This window comes from Mytilus californianus, unplaced genomic scaffold (assembly GCF_021869535.1).
Source record: "Mytilus californianus isolate M0D057914Y unplaced genomic scaffold, xbMytCali1.0.p SCAF_2, whole genome shotgun sequence".
NCBI classification, from domain to species: domain Eukaryota; kingdom Metazoa; phylum Mollusca; class Bivalvia; order Mytilida; family Mytilidae; genus Mytilus; species Mytilus californianus.
Window position 1 is genome coordinate 99,173,053 of NW_026262668.1, and position 24,561 is coordinate 99,197,613.

Below are 24,561 nucleotides of genomic sequence, written 5' to 3' on the forward strand. Positions count from 1 at the left end.
TGAGAACAACTGACTTTGTAACACTCAGTTCAAGAAGAGTTCAATCTTGTGTTTCTAATTGTTTACCTAACTGAGAACAACTGACTTTGTAACACTCAGTTCAAGAAGAGTTCAATCTTGTGTTTCTAATTGTTTACCTAACTGAGAACAACTGACTTTGTAACACTCAGTTCAAGAAGAGTTCAATCTTGTGTTTCTAATTGTTTACCTAACTGAGAACAACTGACTTTGTAACACTCAGTTCAAGAAGAGTTCAATCTTGTGTTTCTAATTGTTTACCTAACTGAGAACAACTGACTTTGTAACACTCAGTTCAAGAAGAGTTCAATCTTGTGTTTCTAATTGTTTACCTAACTGAGAACAACTGACTTTGTAACACTCAGTTCAAGAAGAGTTCAATCTTGTGTTTCTAATTGTTTACCTAACTGAGAACAACTGACTTTGTAACACTCAGTTCAAGAAGAGTTCAATCTTGTGTTTCTAATTGTTTACCTAACTGAGAACAACTGACTTTGTAACACTAAGTTCAAGAAGAGTTCAATCTTGTGTTTCTAATTGTTTACCTAACTGAGAACAACTGACTTTGTAACACTAAGTTCAAGAAGAGTTCAATCTTGTGTTTCTAATTGTTTACCTAACTGAGAACAACTGACTTTGTAACACTAAGTGCAAGAAGAGTTCAATCTTGTGTTTCTAATTGTTTACCTAACTGAGAACAACTGACTTTGTAACACTAAGTACAAGAAGAGTTCAATCTTGTGTTTCTAATTGTTTACCTAACTGAGAACACCTGACTTTGTAACACTCAGTTCAAGAAGAGTTCAATCTTGTGGTTCTAATTGTTTACCTAACTGAGAACACCTGACTTTGTAACACTAAGTTCAAGAAGAGTTCAATCTTGTGTTTCTAATTGTTTACCTAACTGAGAACACCTGACTTTGTAACACTAAGTTCAAGAAGAGTTCAATCTTGTGTTTCTAATTGTTTACCTAACTGAGAACACCTGACTTTGTAACACTAAGTTCAAGAAGAGTTCAATCTTGTGTTTCTAATTGTTTACCTAACTGAGAACAACTGACTTTGTAACACTAAGTTCAAGAAGAGTTCAATCTTGTGTTTCTAATTGTTTACCTAACTGAGAACAACTGACTTTGTAACACTAAGTTCAAGAAGAGTTCAATCTTGTGTTTCTAATTGTTTACCTAACTGAGAACAACTGACTTTGTAACACTAAGTTCAAGAAGAGTTCAATCTTGTGTTTCTAATTGTTTACCTAACTGAGAACAACTGACTTTGTAACACTAAGTTCAAGAAGAGTTCAATCTTGTGTTTCTAATTGTTTACCTAACTGAGAACAACTGACTTTGTAACACTCAGTACAAGAAGAGTTCAATCTTGTGTTTCTAATTGTTTACCTAACTGAGAACAACTGACTTTGTAACACTCAGTTCAAGAAGAGTTCAATCTTGTGTTTCTAATTGTTTACCTAACTGAGAACAACTGACTTTGTAACACTCAGTTCAAGTAGAGTTCAATCTTGTGTTTCTAATTGTTTACCTAACTGAGAACAACTGACTTTGTAACACTAAGTTCAAGAAGAGTTCAATCTTGTGTTTCTAATTGTTTACCTAACTGAGAACAACTGACTTTGTAACACTAAGTTCAAGAAGAGTTCAATCTTGTGTTTCTAATTGTTTACCTAACTGAGAACAACTGACTTTGTAACACTAAGTTCAAGAAGAGTTCAATCTTGTGTTTCTAATTGTTTACCTAACTGAGAACAACTGACTTTGTAACACTTAGTTCAAGAAGAGTTCAATCTTGTGTTTCTAATTGTTTACCTAACTGAGAACAACTGACTTTGTAACACTCAGTTCAAGTAGAGTTCAATCTTGTGTTTCTAATTGTTTACCTAACTGAGAACAACTGACTTTGTAACACTCAGTTCAAGTAGAGTTCAATCTTGTGTTTCTAATTGTTTACCTAACTGAGAACAACTGACTTTGTAACACTAAGTTCAAGAAGAGTTCAATCTTGTGTTTCTAATTGTTTACCTAACTGAGAACACCTGACTTCGTAACACTCAGTACAAGAAGAGTTCAATCTTGTGTTTCTAATTGTTTACCTAACTGAGAACAACTGACTTCGTAACACTCAGTTCAAGAAGAGTTCAATCTTGTGTTTCTAATTGTTTACCTAACTGAGAACAACTGACTTTGTAACACTCAGTTCAAGAAGAGTTCAATCTTGTGTTTCTAATTGTTTACCTAACTGAGAACAACTGACTTTGTAACACTCAGTTCAAGAAGAGTTCAATCTTGTGTTTCTAATTGTTTACCTAACTGAGAACAACTGACTTTGTAACACTCAGTTCAAGAAGAGTTCAATCTTGTGTTTCTAATTGTTTACCTAACTGAGAACAACTGACTTTGTAACACTCAGTTCAAGAAGAGTTCAATCTTGTGTTTCTAATTGTTTACCTAACTGAGAACAACTGACTTTGTAACACTCAGTTCAAGAAGAGTTCAATCTTGTGTTTCTAATTGTTTACCTAACTGAGAACAACTGACTTTGTAACACTCAGTTCAAGAAGAGTTCAATCTTGTGTTTCTAATTGTTTACCTAACTGAGAACAACTGACTTTGTAACACTCAGTTCAAGAAGAGTTCAATCTTGTGTTTCTAATTGTTTACCTAACTGAGAACAACTGACTTTGTAACACTAAGTTCAAGAAGAGTTCAATCTTGTGTTTCTAATTGTTTACCTAACTGAGAACAACTGACTTTGTAACACTAAGTTCAAGAAGAGTTCAATCTTGTGTTTCTAATTGTTTACCTAACTGAGAACAACTGACTTTGTAACACTCAGTTCAAGAAGAGTTCAATCTTGTGTTTCTAATTGTTTACCTAACTGAGAACAACTGACTTTGTAACACTCAGTTCAAGAAGAGTTCAATCTTGTGTTTCTAATTGTTTACCTAACTGAGAACAACTGACTTTGTAACACTCAGTTCAAGAAGAGTTCAATCTTGTGTTTCTAATTGTTTACCTAACTGAGAACAACTGACTTTGTAACACTAAGTTCAAGAAGAGTTCAATCTTGTGTTTCTAATTGTTTACCTAACTGAGAACAACTGACTTTGTAACACTAAGTGCAAGAAGAGTTCAATCTTGTGTTTCTAATTGTTTACCTAACTGAGAACAACTGACTTTGTAACACTAAGTACAAGAAGAGTTCAATCTTGTGGTTCTAATTGTTTACCTAACTGAGAACACCTGACTTTGTAACACTCAGTTCAAGAAGAGTTCAATCTTGTGGTTCTAATTGTTTACCTAACTGAGAACACCTGACTTTGTAACACTAAGTTCAAGAAGAGTTCAATCTTGTGTTTCTAATTGTTTACCTAACTGAGAACACCTGACTTTGTAACACTAAGTTCAAGAAGAGTTCAATCTTGTGTTTCTAATTGTTTACCTAACTGAGAACACCTGACTTTGTAACACTAAGTTCAAGAAGAGTTCAATCTTGTGTTTCTAATTGTTTACCTAACTGAGAACAACTGACTTTGTAACACTAAGTTCAAGAAGAGTTCAATCTTGTGTTTCTAATTGTTTACCTAACTGAGAACAACTGACTTTGTAACACTAAGTTCAAGAAGAGTTCAATCTTGTGTTTCTAATTGTTTACCTAACTGAGAACAACTGACTTTGTAACACTAAGTTCAAGAAGAGTTCAATCTTGTGTTTCTAATTGTTTACCTAACTGAGAACAACTGACTTTGTAACACTCAGTACAAGAAGAGTTCAATCTTGTGTTTCTAATTGTTTACCTAACTGAGAACAACTGACTTTGTAACACTCAGTTCAAGAAGAGTTCAATCTTGTGTTTCTAATTGTTTACCTAACTGAGAACAACTGACTTTGTAACACTCAGTTCAAGTAGAGTTCAATCTTGTGTTTCTAATTGTTTACCTAACTGAGAACAACTGACTTTGTAACACTAAGTTCAAGAAGAGTTCAATCTTGTGTTTCTAATTGTTTACCTAACTGAGAACACCTGACTTTGTAACACTAAGTTCAAGAAGAGTTCAATCTTGTGTTTCTAATTGTTTACCTAACTGAGAACAACTGACTTTGTAACACTTAGTTCAAGAAGAGTTCAATCTTGTGTTTCTAATTGTTTACCTAACTGAGAACAACTGACTTTGTAACACTCAGTTCAAGTAGAGTTCAATCTTGTGTTTCTAATTGTTTACCTAACTGAGAACAACTGACTTTGTAACACTAAGTTCAAGAAGAGTTCAATCTTGTGTTTCTAATTGTTTACCTAACTGAGAACAACTGACTTTGTAACACTAAGTTCAAGAAGAGTTCAATCTTGTGTTTCTAATTGTTTACCTAACTGAGAACAACTGACTTTGTAACACTAAGTTCAAGAAGAGTTCAATCTTGTGTTTCTAATTGTTTACCTAACTGAGAACAACTGACTTTGTAACACTAAGTTCAAGAAGAGTTCAATCTTGTGTTTCTAATTGTTTACCTAACTGAGAACAACTGACTTTGTAACACTCAGTACAAGAAGAGTTCAATCTTGTGTTTCTAATTGTTTACCTAACTGAGAACAACTGACTTTGTAACACTCAGTTCAAGAAGAGTTCAATCTTGTGTTTCTAATTGTTTACCTAACTGAGAACAACTGACTTTGTAACACTCAGTTCAAGTAGAGTTCAATCTTGTGTTTCTAATTGTTTACCTAACTGAGAACAACTGACTTTGTAACACTAAGTTCAAGAAGAGTTCAATCTTGTGTTTCTAATTGTTTACCTAACTGAGAACACCTGACTTTGTAACACTAAGTTCAAGAAGAGTTCAATCTTGTGTTTCTAATTGTTTACCTAACTGAGAACAACTGACTTTGTAACACTTAGTTCAAGAAGAGTTCAATCTTGTGTTTCTAATTGTTTACCTAACTGAGAACAACTGACTTTGTAACACTCAGTTCAAGTAGAGTTCAATCTTGTGTTTCTAATTGTTTACCTAACTGAGAACAACTGACTTTGTAACACTAAGTTCAAGAAGAGTTCAATCTTGTGTTTCTAATTGTTTACCTAACTGAGAACAACTGACATTGTAACACTCAGTACAAGAAGAGTTCAATCTTGTGTTTCTAATTGTTTACCTAACTGAGAACAACTGACTTTGTAACACTCAGTTCAAGAAGAGTTCAATCTTGTGTTTCTAATTGTTTACCTAACTGAGAACAACTGACTTTGTAACACTCAGTTCAAGTAGAGTTCAATCTTGTGTTTCTAATTGTTTACCTAACTGAGAACAGCTGACTTTGTAACACTCAGTTCAAGAAGAGTTCAATCTTGTGTTTCTAATTGTTTACCTAACTGAGAACAACTGACTTTGTAACACTCAGTTCAAGTAGAGTTCAATCTTGTGTTTCTAATTGTTTACCTAACTGAGAACAACTGACTTTGTAACACTAAGTACAAGAAGAGTTCAATCTTGTGTTTCTAATTGTTTACCTAACTGAGAACAACTGACTTTGTAACACTCAGTTCAAGTAGAGTTCAATCTTGTGTTTCTAATTGTTTACCTAACTGAGAACAGCTGACTTTGTAACACTCAGTTCAAGAAGAGTTCAATCTTGTGTTTCTAATTGTTTACCTAACTGAGAACAACTGACTTTGTAACACTCAGTTCAAGTAGAGTTCAATCTTGTGTTTCTAATTGTTTACCTAACTGAGAACAACTGACTTTGTAACACTAAGTACAAGAAGAGTTCAATCTTGTGTTTCTAATTGTTTACCTAACTGAGAACAACTGACTTTGTAACACTAAGTACAAGAAGAGTTCAATCTTGTGTTTCTAATTGTTTACCTAACTGAGAACAACTGACTTTGTAACACTAAGTTCAAGAAGAGTTCAATCTTGTGTTTCTAATTGTTTACCTAACTGAGAACAACTGACTTTGTAACACTAAGTACAAGAAGAGTTCAATCTTGTGTTTCTAATTGTTTACCTAACTGAGAACAACTGACTTTGTAACACTCAGTTCAAGTAGAGTTCAATCTTGTGTTTCTAATTGTTTACCTAACTGAGAACAGCTGACTTTGTAACACTCAGTTCAAGAAGAGTTCAATCTTGTGTTTCTAATTGTTTACCTAACTGAGAACAACTGACTTTGTAACACTCAGTTCAAGTAGAGTTCAATCTTGTGTTTCTAATTGTTTACCTAACTGAGAACAACTGACTTTGTAACACTAAGTACAAGAAGAGTTCAATCTTGTGTTTCTAATTGTTTACCTAACTGAGAACAACTGACTTTGTAACACTAAGTACAAGAAGAGTTCAATCTTGTGTTTCTAATTGTTTACCTAACTGAGAACAACTGACTTTGTAACACTAAGTACAAGAAGAGTTCAATCTTGTGTTTCTAATTGTTTACCTAACTGAGAACAACTGACTTTGTAACACTAAGTACAAGAAGAGTTCAATCTTGTGTTTCTAATTGTTTACCTAACTGAGAACAACTGACTTTGTAACACTCAGTACAAGAAGAGTTCAATCTTGTGTTTCTAATTGTTTACCTAACTGAGAACAACTGACTTTGTAACACTAAGTACAAGAAGAGTTCAATCTTGTGTTTCTAATTGTTTACCTAACTGAGAACAACTGACTTTGTAACACTAAGTACAAGAAGAGTTCAATCTTGTGTTTCTAATTGTTTACCTAACTGAGAACAACTGACTTTGTAACACTCAGTTCAAGAAGAGTTCAATCTTGTGTTTCTAATTGTTTACCTAACTGAGAACAACTGACTTTGTAACACTAAGTACAAGAAGAGTTCAATCTTGTGTTTCTAATTGTTTACCTAACTGAGAACAACTGACTTTGTAACACTCAGTTCAAGTAGAGTTCAATCTTGTGTTTCTAATTGTTTACCTAACTGAGAACAGCTGACTTTGTAACACTCAGTTCAAGAAGAGTTCAATCTTGTGTTTCTAATTGTTTACCTAACTGAGAACAACTGACTTTGTAACACTCAGTTCAAGTAGAGTTCAATCTTGTGTTTCTAATTGTTTACCTAACTGAGAACAACTGACTTTGTAACACTAAGTACAAGAAGAGTTCAATCTTGTGTTTCTAATTGTTTACCTAACTGAGAACAACTGACTTTGTAACACTAAGTACAAGAAGAGTTCAATCTTGTGTTTCTAATTGTTTACCTAACTGAGAACAACTGACTTTGTAACACTAAGTACAAGAAGAGTTCAATCTTGTGTTTCTAATTGTTTACCTAACTGAGAACAACTGACTTTGTAACACTAAGTACAAGAAGAGTTCAATCTTGTGTTTCTAATTGTTTACCTAACTGAGAACAACTGACTTTGTAACACTCAGTACAAGAAGAGTTCAATCTTGTGTTTCTAATTGTTTACCTAACTGAGAACAACTGACTTTGTAACACTAAGTACAAGAAGAGTTCAATCTTGTGTTTCTAATTGTTTACCTAACTGAGAACAACTGACTTTGTAACACTCAGTACAAGAAGAGTTCAATCTTGTGTTTCTAATTGTTTACCTAACTGAGAACAACTGACTTTGTAACACTCAGTACAAGAAGAGTTCAATCTTGTGTTTCTAATTGTTTACCTAACTGAGAACAACTGACTTTGTAACACTCAGTACAAGAAGAGTTCAATCTTGTGTTTCTAATTGTTTACCTAACTGAGAACAACTGACTTTGTAACACTCAGTTCAAGAAGAGTTCAATCTTGTGTTTCTAATTGTTTACCTAACTGAGAACAACTGACTTTGTAACACTAAGTTCAAGAAGAGTTCAATCTTGTGTTTCTAATTGTTTACCTAACTGAGAACAACTGACTTCGTAACACTAAGTTCAAGAAGAGTTCAATCTTGTGTTTCTAATTGTTTACCTAACTGAGAACAACTGACTTCGTAACACTAAGTTCAAGAAGAGTTCAATCTTGTGTTTCTAATTGTTTACCTAACTGAGAACAACTGACTTTGTAACACTAAGTTCAAGAAGAGTTCAATCTTGTGTTTCTCCAGTCACACTGCAACTGTAATAATGAATACTTACATGTATTAAGGTCAAAGGCCAGTTATTGATTACTGATTCACAAACACCGTAATTTTTGGAAACTTTTGTTTTATTAACTTTTTTAAAGTGACTAAATATTTGTTTTGAGACAAACGCAAAATTCAATTTAATTCAAATACTAGTACTCGATTAATATTGTTTGTATGAGTCCTAACTTTTGTACATGTAGTTTTCCGGCTGATGTTAACTGGAGAAAGATTTACTAGTATTCTAAAATAAGTTAAAGGCAATTTGGTGTACAATAGTTGCTGTTTATACAGAGGGAGATAAATTGATGACTTACAAATTGTTTTGAAAATGAGTATTGTACTGAATTTTATTTAGATATTTCAAAATAATCATATTTATATAAGTGCTTTTGCACGTTTTACATGTTTGGTAGCTCCCCTTAAAATATAAACATGAAGGTATGAATGAAAAGAAGTTCATGATTTAAGACAAATCATGATACACGAAGCTATAAGTTTTAATGAACGTTTTAACGTACTATCAGATAATCAAAAGTTTATATTTTTATTAAATAATGAAAACGATGCTACTGTAGTTGCCAAAAAATGCAAAGCCATTTTATTTAATCTGAATCTGTCACTGTAGCCTTTTCTAATTACTTTAATATCTTCAACATTTTAATAACTGTTACTTGACAACAAGGTAGAATTAATGAATGATATTCTCTAGGAAATAAAGAATACTTTAAAAGCTCCAGAAATAACTGCTAAAACAACATTAACACTTTATGACCCATCAGTTCGACCAAGTATAGAAATATTGGATATAGGAGCAGGAACCGGTTTGGTGGCAGAAATGGCAAGTATTTTTTCAAAATAATATCTTATATATGAATAGTCGGTACAAATTAAAACTGTACATAAATTATCAATCGGACAAGTAAGATTTTAACATAATTTAAAATTCATAAATAGGGCAACAAAAATAAACAACAAAAATAGATTTATTTACTTTTGGTTTGTATGCTCTAAAATGGTTTTCATTTTTCTCCGTTAGATTTATTTGTGCACTTTTGGTTTGTATGCTTTAACACGGGTATTTACTATGCTCCGATAGATTTGTTTAAACACTTTTGGTTTGTATGCTCTAAAATGGTTTTCACCTTGCTCCGTCAGATTATTTTGTGCACTATTGGTTTTTATTGTATCAAATGGTTTTCGCTTTGCTCCGTTAGATTTATTTGTGGACTTAAGTGTGTATGCTCTAAAACGGTTTTCGCTTTGCTCAGTTAGAATTATTTGTGCAATTTTTGTTTTTCTGCTCAGATGGTTTTCATTTTGCCCTGTTATATTTATTTGTGCAGTGTTTTATTTTTTGTATGCTCTAAAAAGTTTTTTCAAGTTGTTCCGTTAGATTTGTTTATGCACTTTTAGATTATATGCTCAAAAATGGTTTTTACTTTGCTCCGTTATTATTCCCCCATCACACTAGGACAACGATCCCGCTACGACCTCGGAAATTATGAAAAATTTTGGAAGTCGTAGTAAGATCGTGGTGGTCGTGGTAAGGTCGTAGTAAAGACGTGCCAAGGTCTTCATGATCATGGCCAAAACTAGTCGTAGTAGAATCGTAGGAAGGTCGTAGTAAGAACGTAGTAAGATCGGGATGAGTGTAGAAGCATCGTATTGGAAATTGTGGTGAAATCGGGAAGCCAATGGAAAAGATTTCGCTGCGACCTTACTACGATTTCACTACGACTATCCCGATTTCACTACGTCTTTATTACGCGTCTACTACGATATTGATACAATTATACTACGACGAGGAAGACTACGCTGCTACTATGCGCTTATCGTCCTTAGAACGACTTTGCTACGATACTAAGTACTAAGTCCTAGCCACGATAATTGCACGACCTCATTCTGTTGACAGAAAAACAGATTCAAAAACTTCTACCTGTAGTTCAACCATGCACACACATGAGCAAAACCTACTTCTGCAATTATTAATTCAGCTGCACTGTATTGAATTGGCTGATCGGACTATACTTTTAGTTATAAGGAGAATGACAGCGTAGGTCCTGTTGGGTAAGCCCTTATCTTTCAACAAGATCCCAGTTTGGGCATTACGACCGACTAATGAAAGGATTAATGGTTGAGGATCAACAGCCATTCTTTATTTTTTAAAGGATGTCTCCAGAAATGTTTATGAACTTTTGAATTAGAGTAAGACTTAGTCCTCGAATTCAGAAGATAGACACCCGATTCAGAAAGGCACTAGATCCCGGTGTGAAAGTTGCTATTACCGTAAGGCACTTAGCTTCTGGTATTCAACCTTTCAGTACGATTTCAGAGTCGCGCGCAATACTAAATGTATTTTTATTCCTGAGGTTTGCCAGGCAATTGTATAAGAATATAAAGATGAAGTCATATCCTGTCCAACCGAACCAAATGAATGGCGAGCTATTGCCGAGGATTTTGAGAGAAGATGAAACGTGCCACACGCTTGTGGCACACTAGATGGAACGTATTTTGCTATTAGAATCCAGCCTTAAAGCGGATTCTTGTTTCATGACTATCAATGATTTGTTCATTAGTGATCCTTGCCTTGGTGGATGCAGACTACACATTTTTATGGATAGATGAGGATGATATGGTTCCATGTCGGACGCCCAGATTTACAACGTGTCGGAATCAAAGGAGTGTTTGGAAGATAAGACTATTGGATTTCCAGAGTCATATCCCTTACCTAATGACGACCTGAACATGCCATACTTAATCTTGGGTGACGACGCATTTGGATTGAAAACTTATTTGATGAACTTCAGGAGCCATATTCTAGAGCGCAGTGACAACGTAGTGTAGTCGTGTTTCGATCGTAGTAGACTCGTATTGAGATTGTTATGCGATCGGGAATGTCTTGGTAGAAGCGTACAGAGGTCGTGTTAGTCGTGGTAAGGTCTTATTAGACGTAGCAAGAGCGTGACAAGATCGTAGCTAGAACGTGTTACTATCGTAGCGGAATCGTAGCAGGATCTTATCAGGATCATAGCTAGGTCGTCGTATGAACGTGAAAACTATGAAATATTTAATATTGAAGCCGACCATACCACGATCTCACCGCGATCTTATTTTTTTATAGGTCGTAGTGGGATCTTCATGGTCTTGGTCTAGTGTGACGGGGGCTTAGATGTATTTGTGCCCTTTTGTTATTGTGCTCAAATGATTTTCACTTTGTTCCGTAAGATTTATTGGTGCACTTTCGTTTTGTATGCTCTAAATGATTTTCACTTTGTTCCGTAAGATTTATTGGTGCACTTTCGTTTTGTATGCTCTAAATGATTTTCACTTTGTTCCGTAAGATTTATTGGTGCACTTTCGTTTTGTATGCTCTAAATGGTTTCCCTTTGCTCCGTAAAGAAAGTATCCTGTCTTGCTCCTATTGGAGTTCACACGATTCCACCAGTTTCTGCCTGTAACCTTGATTAGGCGTTTCCAGAGATTTGAACATTACTAATGTAGCCATAATTTATTATTATAATGTTTTTATGTATTAGCTCCGGAAGTCTGGTTTCCAGAAGATCGACGCACTAGATCCATCAAAGGGAATGCTCGAGAAAGCAAAGGAAAAGAATCTGTACCGCAGTTATATTTGTGAATTCTTGACTAAAGAAACTTTTCAAAAGGCAAATGGTAATTAGTTCACTATATTTTCATTCTCTATTTATGGAAAATTGATTTATAAATATAGATAACAGTTTTATCAGTTTCTCAGGAAGCACTGATCTCGCACAGAATTGTGTTTTATTATACCACTAGATTGATACCACTTTCGATGGATCACCAATAATGGCATCCACCCAAATTTTCTCCATCTTAAAAAAAACATCGACCGAATTAGCCTTAAATTTTTGGAATCTTTGATTTAGTCAAAATTATTTATAGTAATTGAAGATGCGACGCCTAAGTATTTTATATATAAAAGTAAGTAGATGTGATATGATCGCTACTTAGACAACTAACAACAAACAAACGCAGAGTGCAATGATGTAAACAACTATAGGTAAACAATTATTTCAACAACTGTATGTCGTGTAGTCAAAGACTTATATATGTATGTTTACCATTATAAGTTGGAATGTCAAATACAACTAAATGCCGTTATTCGGTTTTGTCATATTTTATTATTCTTATTCTGCATGTAAGAAACATATAACATAATATTGCATCCCTCTCTTGATGAAAACTTTGAACGTACTGTATAAAAATATCTATAATTATAAACTATTTCATACTGATCACAAAATATTTATACTCCAGGTTTATACGATTGTATAGTGTGTTCCGGTTCGTTTTGTCCCGGTCATATCCCAGCTGAGGCCCTTCATGAATTTATACGTCTGGCGAAAAAAGGTAGATATTAACAACTATTAAGTTAACCAGTGCGTGTAACTCTAAGTCTTGTATATGAGGGTGGGTGTGTGTGCTTTTTTTCGTCTCGCCTTGGAGTCATAAAGCGAGACTTAGGTATGCCGTTTCCGGTAGGGATGGCGTCGGCTGCGGCGTCAACAATTTTTTTAAGTTTGTTATTAGGTCATTTTAAAGGGAACCACTAATGGTAAATCGATGATATTTGGTATATAGTTGTATAAGCATTGGCACATCTCATTTTCACGGAGATTATTTGACCCTGCTCCCTCAGTTATGGTTGATTGACTTTGAATAATTTGCATAATTTACATGTTATAAATGTATTGCTTTTGTATTTCAACATTTGCATTTTACTAACAAAATTATATACAGGCGAGACATATCTCTGTGTCAACAGGTTATTTCTTTTGACAACAATTAAAGTAATACAAATTATAAAGATCTCTTAGTATCTGCTCGTAATGATTTGTGTCCTCAATTGTGTGTTAAACAAACTAAGACTAGTACCATAGGGTACTATACTATATATATACATATATAAGAAAATTAATATAAGATAATGACGGTTTCAATTCATCACTTTTAATAGCGCTTTCACTGCTTTCACAGATCTTCAGGTAATGTGACTTGTATACATAAACAGTTGGAAAGCAAGTCCTTGGAAACGTCCGTTGTCGTCAAGCTCTATCAGCAACAATAGCAGGGGGAATTAATTAGATGGCGCTACAGTCGTCCGTGACGTCAAATAGTCCGCCAAATCAATCGGGTAAAAGATTGACGTTTAAAGTATTTATTTCAACTTGTCATGCTTTTATTATAATTGAATTTTAAAATTTGTAGGTTTTGCGACCAATATAGATTCAATACGTCATACAAACATTATCAAAAATAGCTTGTTATTGCTATTTCTTTATCCTGTCCGTTCTAAAAAATTTCAGCCATCTTTTTTGTTCGCCAAAAACATCGATTTTTCATAACTTGACGTTTGCGTATCCAAATACGGAAGAGAACGGTAATAACCTTAAATGAAACCGGGTAAACTATTTCAAATTTCTACACAATTTTAAAGCCATCATTTTTTACTATTATGCATCAATTTTGGTGACCACCAGTCATGTCAATTTGTACCTGGTTTTGGCTTCGTTTCTACTTCAAAACAGTAAAGTTCAACTTCTTTTCATTGCACCTGTTTCCAAAGTACTCTTAAATACTGATTTTATTATAGATATGAATGAAATTGTGATTGAAAATTGCTGTTTTTCACAATTCCATACGATACCTCCATTTTAAAGTAATTAAAACCCTTTTTGATCCCCTACACAAATTGACGGTGACATTGTTTTCTTTTTCAACATACGTCATATAACGTTTACAAAATATGTGTCAGGGTCATGTGCATAGTAAAAATTTAAACATTGGACAAGTGAAACAACAAACAAATTTCTTCTTTATGGCGTTTGAAACTATAGGTCTAAGAAAATTTCATCTATACTGGAAGCAAATATGACAAATTAATGATGGCCTATGGATAAACAAAAGCACAAAAATAGCAATAGAAAATGCATTGCAAAGAAAATTTCTGGAGGAAAAAACATATGAAAAAGGAAATGAAGGTCAGTTAATTATATTTATATTTTATAAGTTAAAAACCTTGCTTATTAATTATCTCTTTACTGAGTAAGCTACATTAATGAGAGCAAACACTAGCTTTTCAAGTCAAACAAGAAATTAATCCATAGAGATGTGTACTTACAAAATTAAATTTATTCAAATGGCAAATTCTTGTCAAATTTAATCATCATTGATCATTATTAAAGTAAAATGCACAAGATTTGTCATACCAACTTTCATTTCTGAGATTAATATCCAATTATTCTGGTAAAATATACAATACATTGTTTATAAATATGTAAAGCAGCAGATACAGCAACCTGAAGAGAAGAAGCCCCATTTTTTTTCAAAATCTATAAAATACCCTGAGAAATTGGACAAAGGCTACTGTGCTAGCTAATCTAATAGTTGAATTTTTCAAAATTTTTTAAAATTCAAAATTATGTCACCTTTACTTATAATTTTAAGCATTATTTTTTTACAGATTTTTTGTCATTTTTTGGTAAACTTTTCCTTTTTCTGTAGGATATTTTCTAGGCAGTACTGTACTGTTCAATTAAGAAACATAGGCTTGAGTTAAAAGGCTTTTTTACTTTGAAGAAACTAACTTTTGACTCTTGGTTCCACTTTATTAAAATATAAAATATAAATGGTCAGTACTATTTTTTTTTCAGAAAGATTATTTAAATTGTATACAGTATGTTTTATTGCTTTAAACATTGCTAGAAGTAGTTAAAAAAAAATCCATTAGAAGTGATCCCATATACCATTATAAAAATTGCAAACTGAAAGTAAATTTCATCAGCCAGAGCTAATTTATATCAATTCAGCTAGGTTTCTAAATCTAATTTTTACCAATTTTTTGTCTTTTAATTTTTACCTGTAATCCTTCTCTGAAAAGTAGGGAAGTATCTCTTCTTAATATTAAAATAACATACTAGTAGTTGTTTGTTAATCGACTTTCTTTTATTTTCTTCTTGATTTTTGTAAAATAAACTCCTTTTTATTCATTTGGTGGGTTTTTATTTTTGACTGGTGATATCAAGGGGAGATAACCACTTGCACAAATCGGCAAAAAAAAAAACACCGCTTGGTGTTGAACATAACTTGACGTTTGCGTATCCAAAACTGTATTGCCTAGATATTCATATCGAGTGTTTGTCTTAATGAGATGCTTTATTAAATTTAAATTCAGCCCATCATTTTTAGTTTCCTCGAAAATATTTAGATTTTTCGATCAGAAGCCTTGACAATTTTCACACAAACTTCAAGTTTGAAGATAAAATAAAGAATAAAGGACTTTGAGTTGATGTGTAAGTTTTGACCAGTTAAAACTATGTATATTCAGGATTATTTTGATCAATAAGTTTTTACCATGATAATGGTATTTTAGTGAGTAAAAGTGAGGTTTGTCTCATCCGTAGATTTACTGAATTTTCACGGTCACGTGATTCTATTGTTGCTGATAGACTTGGGGTCAAACCGTGACCTGCTTTCCAACTGTAAATGTTATAAAACAATTGATTGACGTTAACAATAGTATGACGTTAACAAATACAAGGGAGACTACTAATGTCATTTTAAAATTGGAGTAAAGTCTTTAAAATGTTTCATAAAAATTAAAATATTATTTATCATTTAATCCCGGGTTGAGAATGTTTATGAATAATTCTTCTTTCTTCTTCCGGAGAAAATCATTTTGACGATTGACCATATACAACGGAAATATTTTAAATCGTCCATTAGAACAACGATGGAAATGGTCGTTAGCCCTGATGATTGTTAAATCTTCATGGTTGGTTTGCTGTCTATGTACAGTCATTCTAGTCAGCAGTTCTGTTTTTGTCTCTCCAATATAAAATTCCTCACAATTTGAACATATGAGAGAATAAATGACGTTTGAACTTTTACAAGACATATTTTGTTTGACTGTGAAATGCTTTCCATTTTTGAAATAAATTGAACTTTCTTCTATCAAATCTGGACATGTCATACATCGTTTATCGGTACATTTTCTAACAATAGGCAAAGTTTCATTAAAGTCGAATTTTGAAGATGTTAAATATCGTTTTAGACTTTTCGACTTTCTTTTACTGTTGATAATCTTCTTTTTTTGTAATACTTTGTCTATTTTTTCACTTTTGTGTAAATTATTTTCTATTTGTCGCATGAAACTAAATATATCATAATCTCGTGGGTTATATGTTGTGACAAACGGGATAATTTTGTCTAAACTGTTTACATATATATATATACAAGTCTAAATTGAAAACAACGTTCAAACCTATGATTGCGTTGGATAAAAACCGCAATTTTTGAACGTGTGCATGCAAAACAAATTTCTTGGAAGAGGGGTCTAAATACAGCACAAACAACATTTTCCAAAAGACCAAAAAAGTGAAAAAGTATATTTTAACAAAACGCATTTGACTGGCAGGTCGAACAACGGATGTTCTTAAACCCTGCTGACTGCCATTGGCGATTGTCAAATAAATGGATCACCAGATGTAACAAAATGGATCTTAACTACTAATTTAATACCAAACAGAAAACAATAAACTTGCGGAAAAGATGGTATACCGCAAACAAAAGGTGCAAAAACTAGTACACCATATCCTGATTTCAATAATTAATGTCTCTTCAGTGATGTTAGGAATCGAAAGTTCAAACGGTATTTGGAAGGCCATATGATTTACCTCAATTTAGGATAGACTCTTGAATTTTGAAGAGTCGAAATAGGATGAACGGATCATATAAACCCGAAGGCAAATATAATACAAGCCCAAACGAAAAAATATAAACAAGTCTAAATTGAAAACAACGTTCAAACCTATGATTGCGTTGGCTAAAAACCGCAATTTTTGTACGTGTGTATGCAAAACAAATTTATTGGTAGAGGGGTCTAAATACAGCACAAACAACATTTTCCAAAAGACCAGAAAAGTGAAAAAATGTATTTTAACATATATATATATATATATATATATATATATATATATGATGGCGTCAGTCGAACTTTTGAAGGAATGTTTTCAGCTATACCGTAGGGAACCCTTTGTTCAAGAGCATCCCTGTAGAAGCAACCCTTCATCAAGGAAATCATGACAGGAAACACTAGAGCTGGATCGGTTTACAAAGAAGTTATAGTATCTTCACTGGTGTTAAACTGATAATCGTAACTGGAATTACGACGATCCCAATATGGTGACGGCAGAAATAGGTAAAATCAGTCAGGGGCGGGTCCAGGTAAGGGCGTAATGGGCGTACGCCCCCCCTTTTCAAAAAAAAAAAAAAAAAAAACTCGTTATCTGCTTATATTGTATTGAATATGGCAATTTATCATATTCATTAATTAAACACATACTCTGATTTCATTTTATACTGATTCCCCCATCCGATGGGTGACTTGGACACCTTTTTTAAACAACCAAAGCGGTAAGTAAATCTATACATGAAATGGTTGTTTTGTGCGACACTTCCCCAACGGTCATTCTACATCTACCCGGGGGATACTCGCTATATATATGATACCGGGTATGTTCGACAAACGGGGTTGCACTTTCAGCTAAATTGTCTGAAATGGGTTTATGTTTTTTTCGCCTTGCATTGGAAGGGGTCAGATTTGACTATCTAGAACGGGGTATTATAAATACAATGTTACACTATTGTTTCAGATAAGGGTGAATGTTTGGTACCATTAAAACGTTTAAACCCGCTGCAACTGCTTGCACCTGTCCTAAGTCAGGAGTCTGATGTTCAGTAGTTGTCGTTTGTTGATGTGGTTCATAAGTGTTTCTCGTTTCTTATATAGATAAGACCGTTGGTTTTCCCGTTTGAATGGTTTTACACTAGTAATTTTTGGGGCCCTTTTATAGCTTGCTGTTCGGTGTTAGCCAAGGCTCCGTGTTGAAGACCGTACTTTGACCTATAATGGTTTACTTTTATAAATTGTGACTTGGATGGAGAGTTGTCTCATTGGCACTCATACCACATCTTTTTATATCTACTAAGTTGAAAACAACGTTCAAACCTATGATTGCGTTGGATAAAAACCGCAATTTTTATACGTGTGCATGCAAAACAAATTTCTTGGTAAAGGGGTCTAAATACAGCACAAACAACATTTTCCAAAAGACCAAAACAGTGAAAAGGTATATTTTAACAAAACGGGTATGGCTATATATATATATCAAAAGTTCAGAAAAAGCTATCGTTAAAGATTTATTTTCCATTGTTCATGCCCATTTCATATAACCTTTAAACTGAATTTACATCTTCTTCCAAAGATTTGATATCCACATGTTAATCAATACATAATTTGAATGATCCGAAGGCAGACTATTTTCACCAATTTGTCTATCATGGAGTCTGTTATAATACTTTATAATATGATGCTGAATTGTTGAAATCCAGGAGCTTCTGACCTTCCCCATGGACCCTATACCAGGGCAACCGGAATTACGCCTCCCGTTCATAAAATCCTGGCCTAGGACCATTGAAATGTAAAGTAACGCCCTATACCCTAGAATTTGGAATTTCTCGTTATTGGTCTACTGCTGTTAAGATCCATCCAATCATTTTAATATACCATAGACAATTAATGGAGAGAATTCGGCATACAAAATATCAAACCCTGACACTTTAACTATAAAATATACATGCTCCAAGTCAGGAACCGTTACATTAGTGCATTTCACAATTATTTTATGTTTTTTGGCCAAAAAAGGTCCAAAATAATGTTCGGCTCGCTCCGCTCGGCGAAAGATTGTATTCTACGCCCCCTCTTTCAAATATCCTGGAAACGCCCCTGAATCTGTTCAGTCATTTTTCTCAAATGTAGCCCGTTGTTGTCAAGAGTTACTCAGCTGCAAGGTTTTTCTATACCATTACATCATATCTGAATCGTAACGGTGCACTATAATTGTCTAAGCGCTTAGAAAATTGCCGTCGAAAAATTCGGGATGATAATCGTAACTCGCAAAAATGATAATCGTAATTTCGGTATTAATAAATAAGAAGATAATCGTAACTGGATAGTGTTTGATTAGTATTGACACGAAAAACGTCTATCTAATAGCATATGATGAAAATATGGTGATGAATTAATAACGAAAACGTTCCCACATCTTATGACATTTCTTTTTGTGCATATATGATTAACAGTTCTAATGTTAACAGCTACATACTAGTATATATCATAAAATTGGAAGGGGGACCAGCTTCAATAAATTTGTAAATGGGGAAACACGAACTATGTTAAAATACTGAAAACTCCAGGAACTAGGACTGTCACAAAATATGGGAGAAAATTTTTAAAAATGTCATCATGATCTCTTCATGTTTAGAGTTAAAAAGAAATATTGTTTGGTATTCTATTTAAATACGGACTTGAAAACAAATGTCTCACCTTTTTGAATGTGTAAAAAGTTGTATAGCCCATAAATACTATTAGTTTGGCATTCTATTAATACGACATCCTTAAAACGTTTAGTGATAATATAAGAGTAGAGAAAAGTTGGAATGCTTTGTGTGTTATGGAGTTAAGCACATGGTAACGTAGAGTTCATTGCCAAACATGGATTTGTGTTCTTTAATAGTTTGGCCAAAAACCCGAAGATCAGGAAATCAAATTAATGTGGCCTTAAATTACCTTACAAGCTATATTTATTCCAAGAATGACTACAACTTTAAGAAATCATAGCGCATATTCCGCCATATCAGAAACAAACTGATTCAAGAAATCATAAATACTTGGTATATGAAAAATATGCAGCATACATATGCATGGAAGCTTTTGTAGAGAAAAAATATTGAAGGTAACGAAGAACATTTTTGTACTTGCATAATTATCATATACTTAGTACTTTTCTATCAAATGAAAACAAAAATTAGCCCAGGCGTTCATAATTGTCATGCATTTTTCTGAAGCACAAAATATTTGTTTGATTATCTATTAAAGTCTTTGTAATTAAACCAGTTTCAACCGTGATGATCTACATATTATGCTTTCTGAGGACCAATATACATATATATATATATAATATATATTTGTGTTTTTTTTCAGTCCTTCAAATACTTCGCAAGACTATACGCGCCATTTAGTTAAGGCTAATGAAAACAATAAACACAAGTAACAATAAACACAAGGAACAATAAACACAAGGAACAATAAACACAAGTAACAATAAACAAAAGTAACAATAAACAATAGTAACAATAAACAATAGACACAAGTAACAATAAACAATAGTAACAATAAACAGAAGGACCACTATAAACAATAGTAACAATAAACTGGTAACTATTCTAGATCCTTGACCATCCACCCTGTTTAAAGAAACGTCCTAAAATACATGGGTATTTAATCAAAATATTTGAATTTAATTTTTAAAATCATATAAAATATCAGTGTAAAACAGAACAAAAATGAATTCAATTGAAAAATATGAACGGCTATTTTAACCGGGCTACATTTCACTCCAAAATTAAACTATATGTATTTCTATTGAAATATAAGGAAAAGGGCAAAATAAAAACTCATATCCACCAATCAAAGTATCAACTGTTAAATCCAATAATACAGTTAAGTAACTGATGGAAAATTTTGTTCATTTCTCGCAGAAATTTAGTATAAACGTTCAGTTTATAGCACCCCCCCCCCCCCCCCCATTTCCCTTTTACATAATTTGTGGACCCATCCCCGAATATAAACAACAGGGACCTCAAAACTGACAGCGATCTTATGATAAATGAGGTCTGTATAAGGCACAGGGGAAGGGGTGGTGTCACTTCTGGCGTGCTGCTGAAATTAAAAAAAAATATCCCCTTTCATATATTTCCGAAGACCAAAAATCTGATCCATGTTATAACTTATATATTTATATAGGAAGTAACCCACAGCCACCCCCGTGGTATAGGGAATATTGAGATAGGGGAGGTTAACTTGCCCTTTTTATTGATTTAAAAGTCGATTGGATATATGCAATATTTGAGGCAAAACATATGGCATATTGAAATGTGGTATACGGGACTTTCATTTGAAAGGATTGCACTTTTGGGATATTGGATAATGCTAATACCCCCCCCCCCCCCCCTTTTTCCCAACTTCCAAAAAAAAACCTAAACGCGAAAACAACATTGAAACTTTGAAGGAATTTAAATTATCTATTTACCACAATAACTGACTCGACATCTGCTTCATTTTCCATATCTTTAACAGGTACATGCATATATTAAAAGGTTATGCATATTGTTGACAGTTACAAATCGAGATATATATACATGTAAGTAAATTTGTCCTCAATATTAACCTGTAAGTTGCTTCATTATTTTTTATTTTGCGCGTTAATGTCATCGTTTAACTGGACATTGCCGTTTTTACACACAAAATACCATTGACAAGCTGGAAGACACATTTATTATTTTTCAGTTACTATTATCCCATAAAGAAATTACGATTATCAAACAAGAAAAATGCCATCGAATTACGATTATCATCTCAAATTTTTCGACGGCAATTTTCTAAGCGCTTAGACAATTATAGTGCACCGTTACGATTCAAATATGATGTAATGGTATAGAAAAACCTTGCAGCTGAGTAACTCTTGACAACAACGGGCTACATTTGAGAAAAATGACTGAAAAGATTTTACCCATTTCTGCCGTCGCCATATTGGGATCGTCGTAATTCCAGTTACGATTATCAGTTTAACACCAGTGATCTTGTCGAGGTCATGATTTTTTATGATTAAAGTATAATGAACTGTAACAAACTGAAGAACGAAAACTTAATGTATTTTTTGAAATAGGATTTAACAAAATATAAAAATAAGAAGATGTGGTATGAATGCCAATGAAACAACTCTCCACAAAAGACCAAATGACATAGAAATTAACAACTATACGTATGTTAAGGGACAACATCAAAAGATCAATGTAGGTTAAAAATAAACTTAACATATTTTGGGGGTGGGGACCATTTTATTTTCCAGTTATAGAAAACATATCAAAGAAGTTCGGTCCTAAATGTGTTTGAACCTTTCTTGGACATAAAACGTATTAGTTCGTAAATTTTTTGTTGCAAAGTGTATCATGGTATCTACGTCATTGAAACCATGATTAATTGGGAATGAAACATAAAACAAATCAACACAGATTTGTCTCGATTAATGTAGCAACATTCCAGCAGCGCCTGCATACGGAGTATATATCTCCCAATTGATACGATATTCCCGGGCTTGTATTTCCTATCATGATTTCCTTGATAAAGGATTGCTGCTCACAAGGAAGCTATTAAACCAAGAGTTCCAAATGGTGAAGTTGAAATCATCCCTTCGTAAATTTTACGGACGCCATCACGAGTTGGTTGACCGTTATGGAATAACTGTTTCACAGATGATATCGGATATGTTCCTTGTGTCGTAACTACAATACACTTCCCTTTTCACGAATGTAACCTACCGAATTAGACTATTTACCGGATTTGTAATAACATAAGCAACACGACGGTTGACACATGTGGAGCAAGATCTGCTTACCCTTTCGGAGCACCTGAGATCACTCCCAGTTTTTGGTGGGGTTCTTGTTGCTTAGTCTTTAGTTTTCTATGTTGTGTCATCTTTACTATTATTTGTCTGTTTGTCTTTTAATTTTTGGCCATGGCGTTGTCAGTTTGTTTTCGATCTATGAGTTTGACTGTCCCTCTGGTATCTTTCATCCCTCTTTTTTAATGAAAACACGTATTAGTTAACAAATTTTAAACTCTTATAGAATTTATGGAGGCGGATGAAAATTAAAAATAATATTCTATATTTTTCAAATATAATTATAAAGGGGTGGGGGCCTAGGAAAACATGTGAATTATTTTATTTTTCCTACATGTGGTTTTCACTGTTGACCAGTTTTAAATTTTGTCATAGCCTTCTATACGACACGAGTTTGCTCGTTGTTGAAGGTTGAACCCTTTATGATGAATAAAAATCTTTTTTTTTTTAATTTTTCTTCCAAATGAAACATTTTTCAAAATGAAACATGCAGGTAATAGTGGTTTTATCCACTCTTTTTTGGCTATATAAAACCGATCACATGTTGATCATCTATGAAGTTGGGTATAAATACAATAAATATATACGGTACTATTGAGTAATCATGTTCTTTTTAATGGATTAACAATTCTATTTTAACATCTATCGTTTGCATGCAGTTTTAATCTCTCTTCAGGACGGTCAGAATGATCTGTCCTAGAACGGGTCTAGAACTGAACCGTTCCTTTTTACACCTGTTTTATCTGATCTAAGGTAGAACTGTTCAAACCCGTCAGAATCTGTTCTAGTGTATAGCTGTAGGGTAGCACATTCAGAATCTGTTCTAGTGTATAGCTGTAGGGTAGAACATTCAGAATATGTGTTCTATTGTATAGCTGTAGGGTAGAACATTCAGAATCTGTTCTAGTGTATAGCTGTAGGGTAGAACATTCAGAATCTGTTCTAGTGTATAGCTGTAGGGTAGAACATTCAGAATATGTTCTAGTGTATAGCTGTAGGGTAGAACATTCAGAATCTGTTCTAGTGTGTAGCTGTAGGGTAGAACATTCAAATTCTGTTCCAGTGTATGGTTGTGGGGTAGATCATTCAGAATCTGTTCCAGTGTATAGCTGTAGGGTAGCACATTCAGAATCTGTTCTAGTGTATAGCTGTAGGGTAGAACATTCAGAATCTGTTCTAGTGTATAGCTGTAGGGTAGAACATTCAGAATCTGTTCTAGTGTATAGCTGTAGGGTAGAACATTCAGAATCTGTTCTAGTGTATAGCTGTAGGATAGAACATTCAGAATCTTTTCTAGTGTATAGCTGCAGGGTAGAACATTCGGAATATGTTCTAGTATAAACATTCAGAATCTGCATAGCAAAAACAATACTAAACTTTCTCTGCTTTTTTTTTTTGCTAATGTTTTTGTTGTCTATTACTTTTAATGTGACCTGCATAACAGTAGCCTAGGTTTGGAAATAGAACATCATCAGGTAATTCCGCTTTTCTTTGCAGTAGCAGTAGATGTAGTTATTTCTTTTTTCTTTATCTTTATTCTGATAAACCTTTGATAAGTATACAGGAGTTGCACGAAATATTGAAAATAAATAATAATGAAAAAACTAAAAAACAAAAATGTAAGGAGGAAATTCATTACATTAAACTTATTTCTTTTGGTTTATTTATAGGTGGCCATGTTGTTATTGCAATGAGAGATGAATGGGAAGCTCCTGGATACTCTAATTCAATAAAAACACTTATGGCACAACTGGAAGATGCTGGAAAGTGGTTGAAAACTCACGAAGAACAATATAATCATTATTTTGATAAAGCTGGTGTAGTTTATGTATTTCAAGTAGCATGAGGAATATTCATCCATACATGAAATTCAATAAAAAGCATGTTTCATTA

General features: G+C 33.4%; 1 protein-coding gene across 1 annotated transcript in view; it reads left to right on the forward strand.

The window, feature by feature from the left end:
* LOC127730557 (methyltransferase-like protein 27) overlaps positions 1-24,561 on the forward strand; it is a 29,595-nt gene extending 5,034 nt beyond the window's left edge. Inside the window, exons 3-6 of the mRNA XM_052239002.1 lie at positions 8,814-8,942; positions 11,641-11,776; positions 12,404-12,496; positions 24,339-24,561. Of these exons, the coding sequence (XP_052094962.1) occupies positions 8,814-8,942; positions 11,641-11,776; positions 12,404-12,496; positions 24,339-24,514 (534 nt within the window). The 3' untranslated portion in view covers positions 24,515-24,561. The remainder of the gene's footprint in view (positions 1-8,813; positions 8,943-11,640; positions 11,777-12,403; positions 12,497-24,338) is intronic.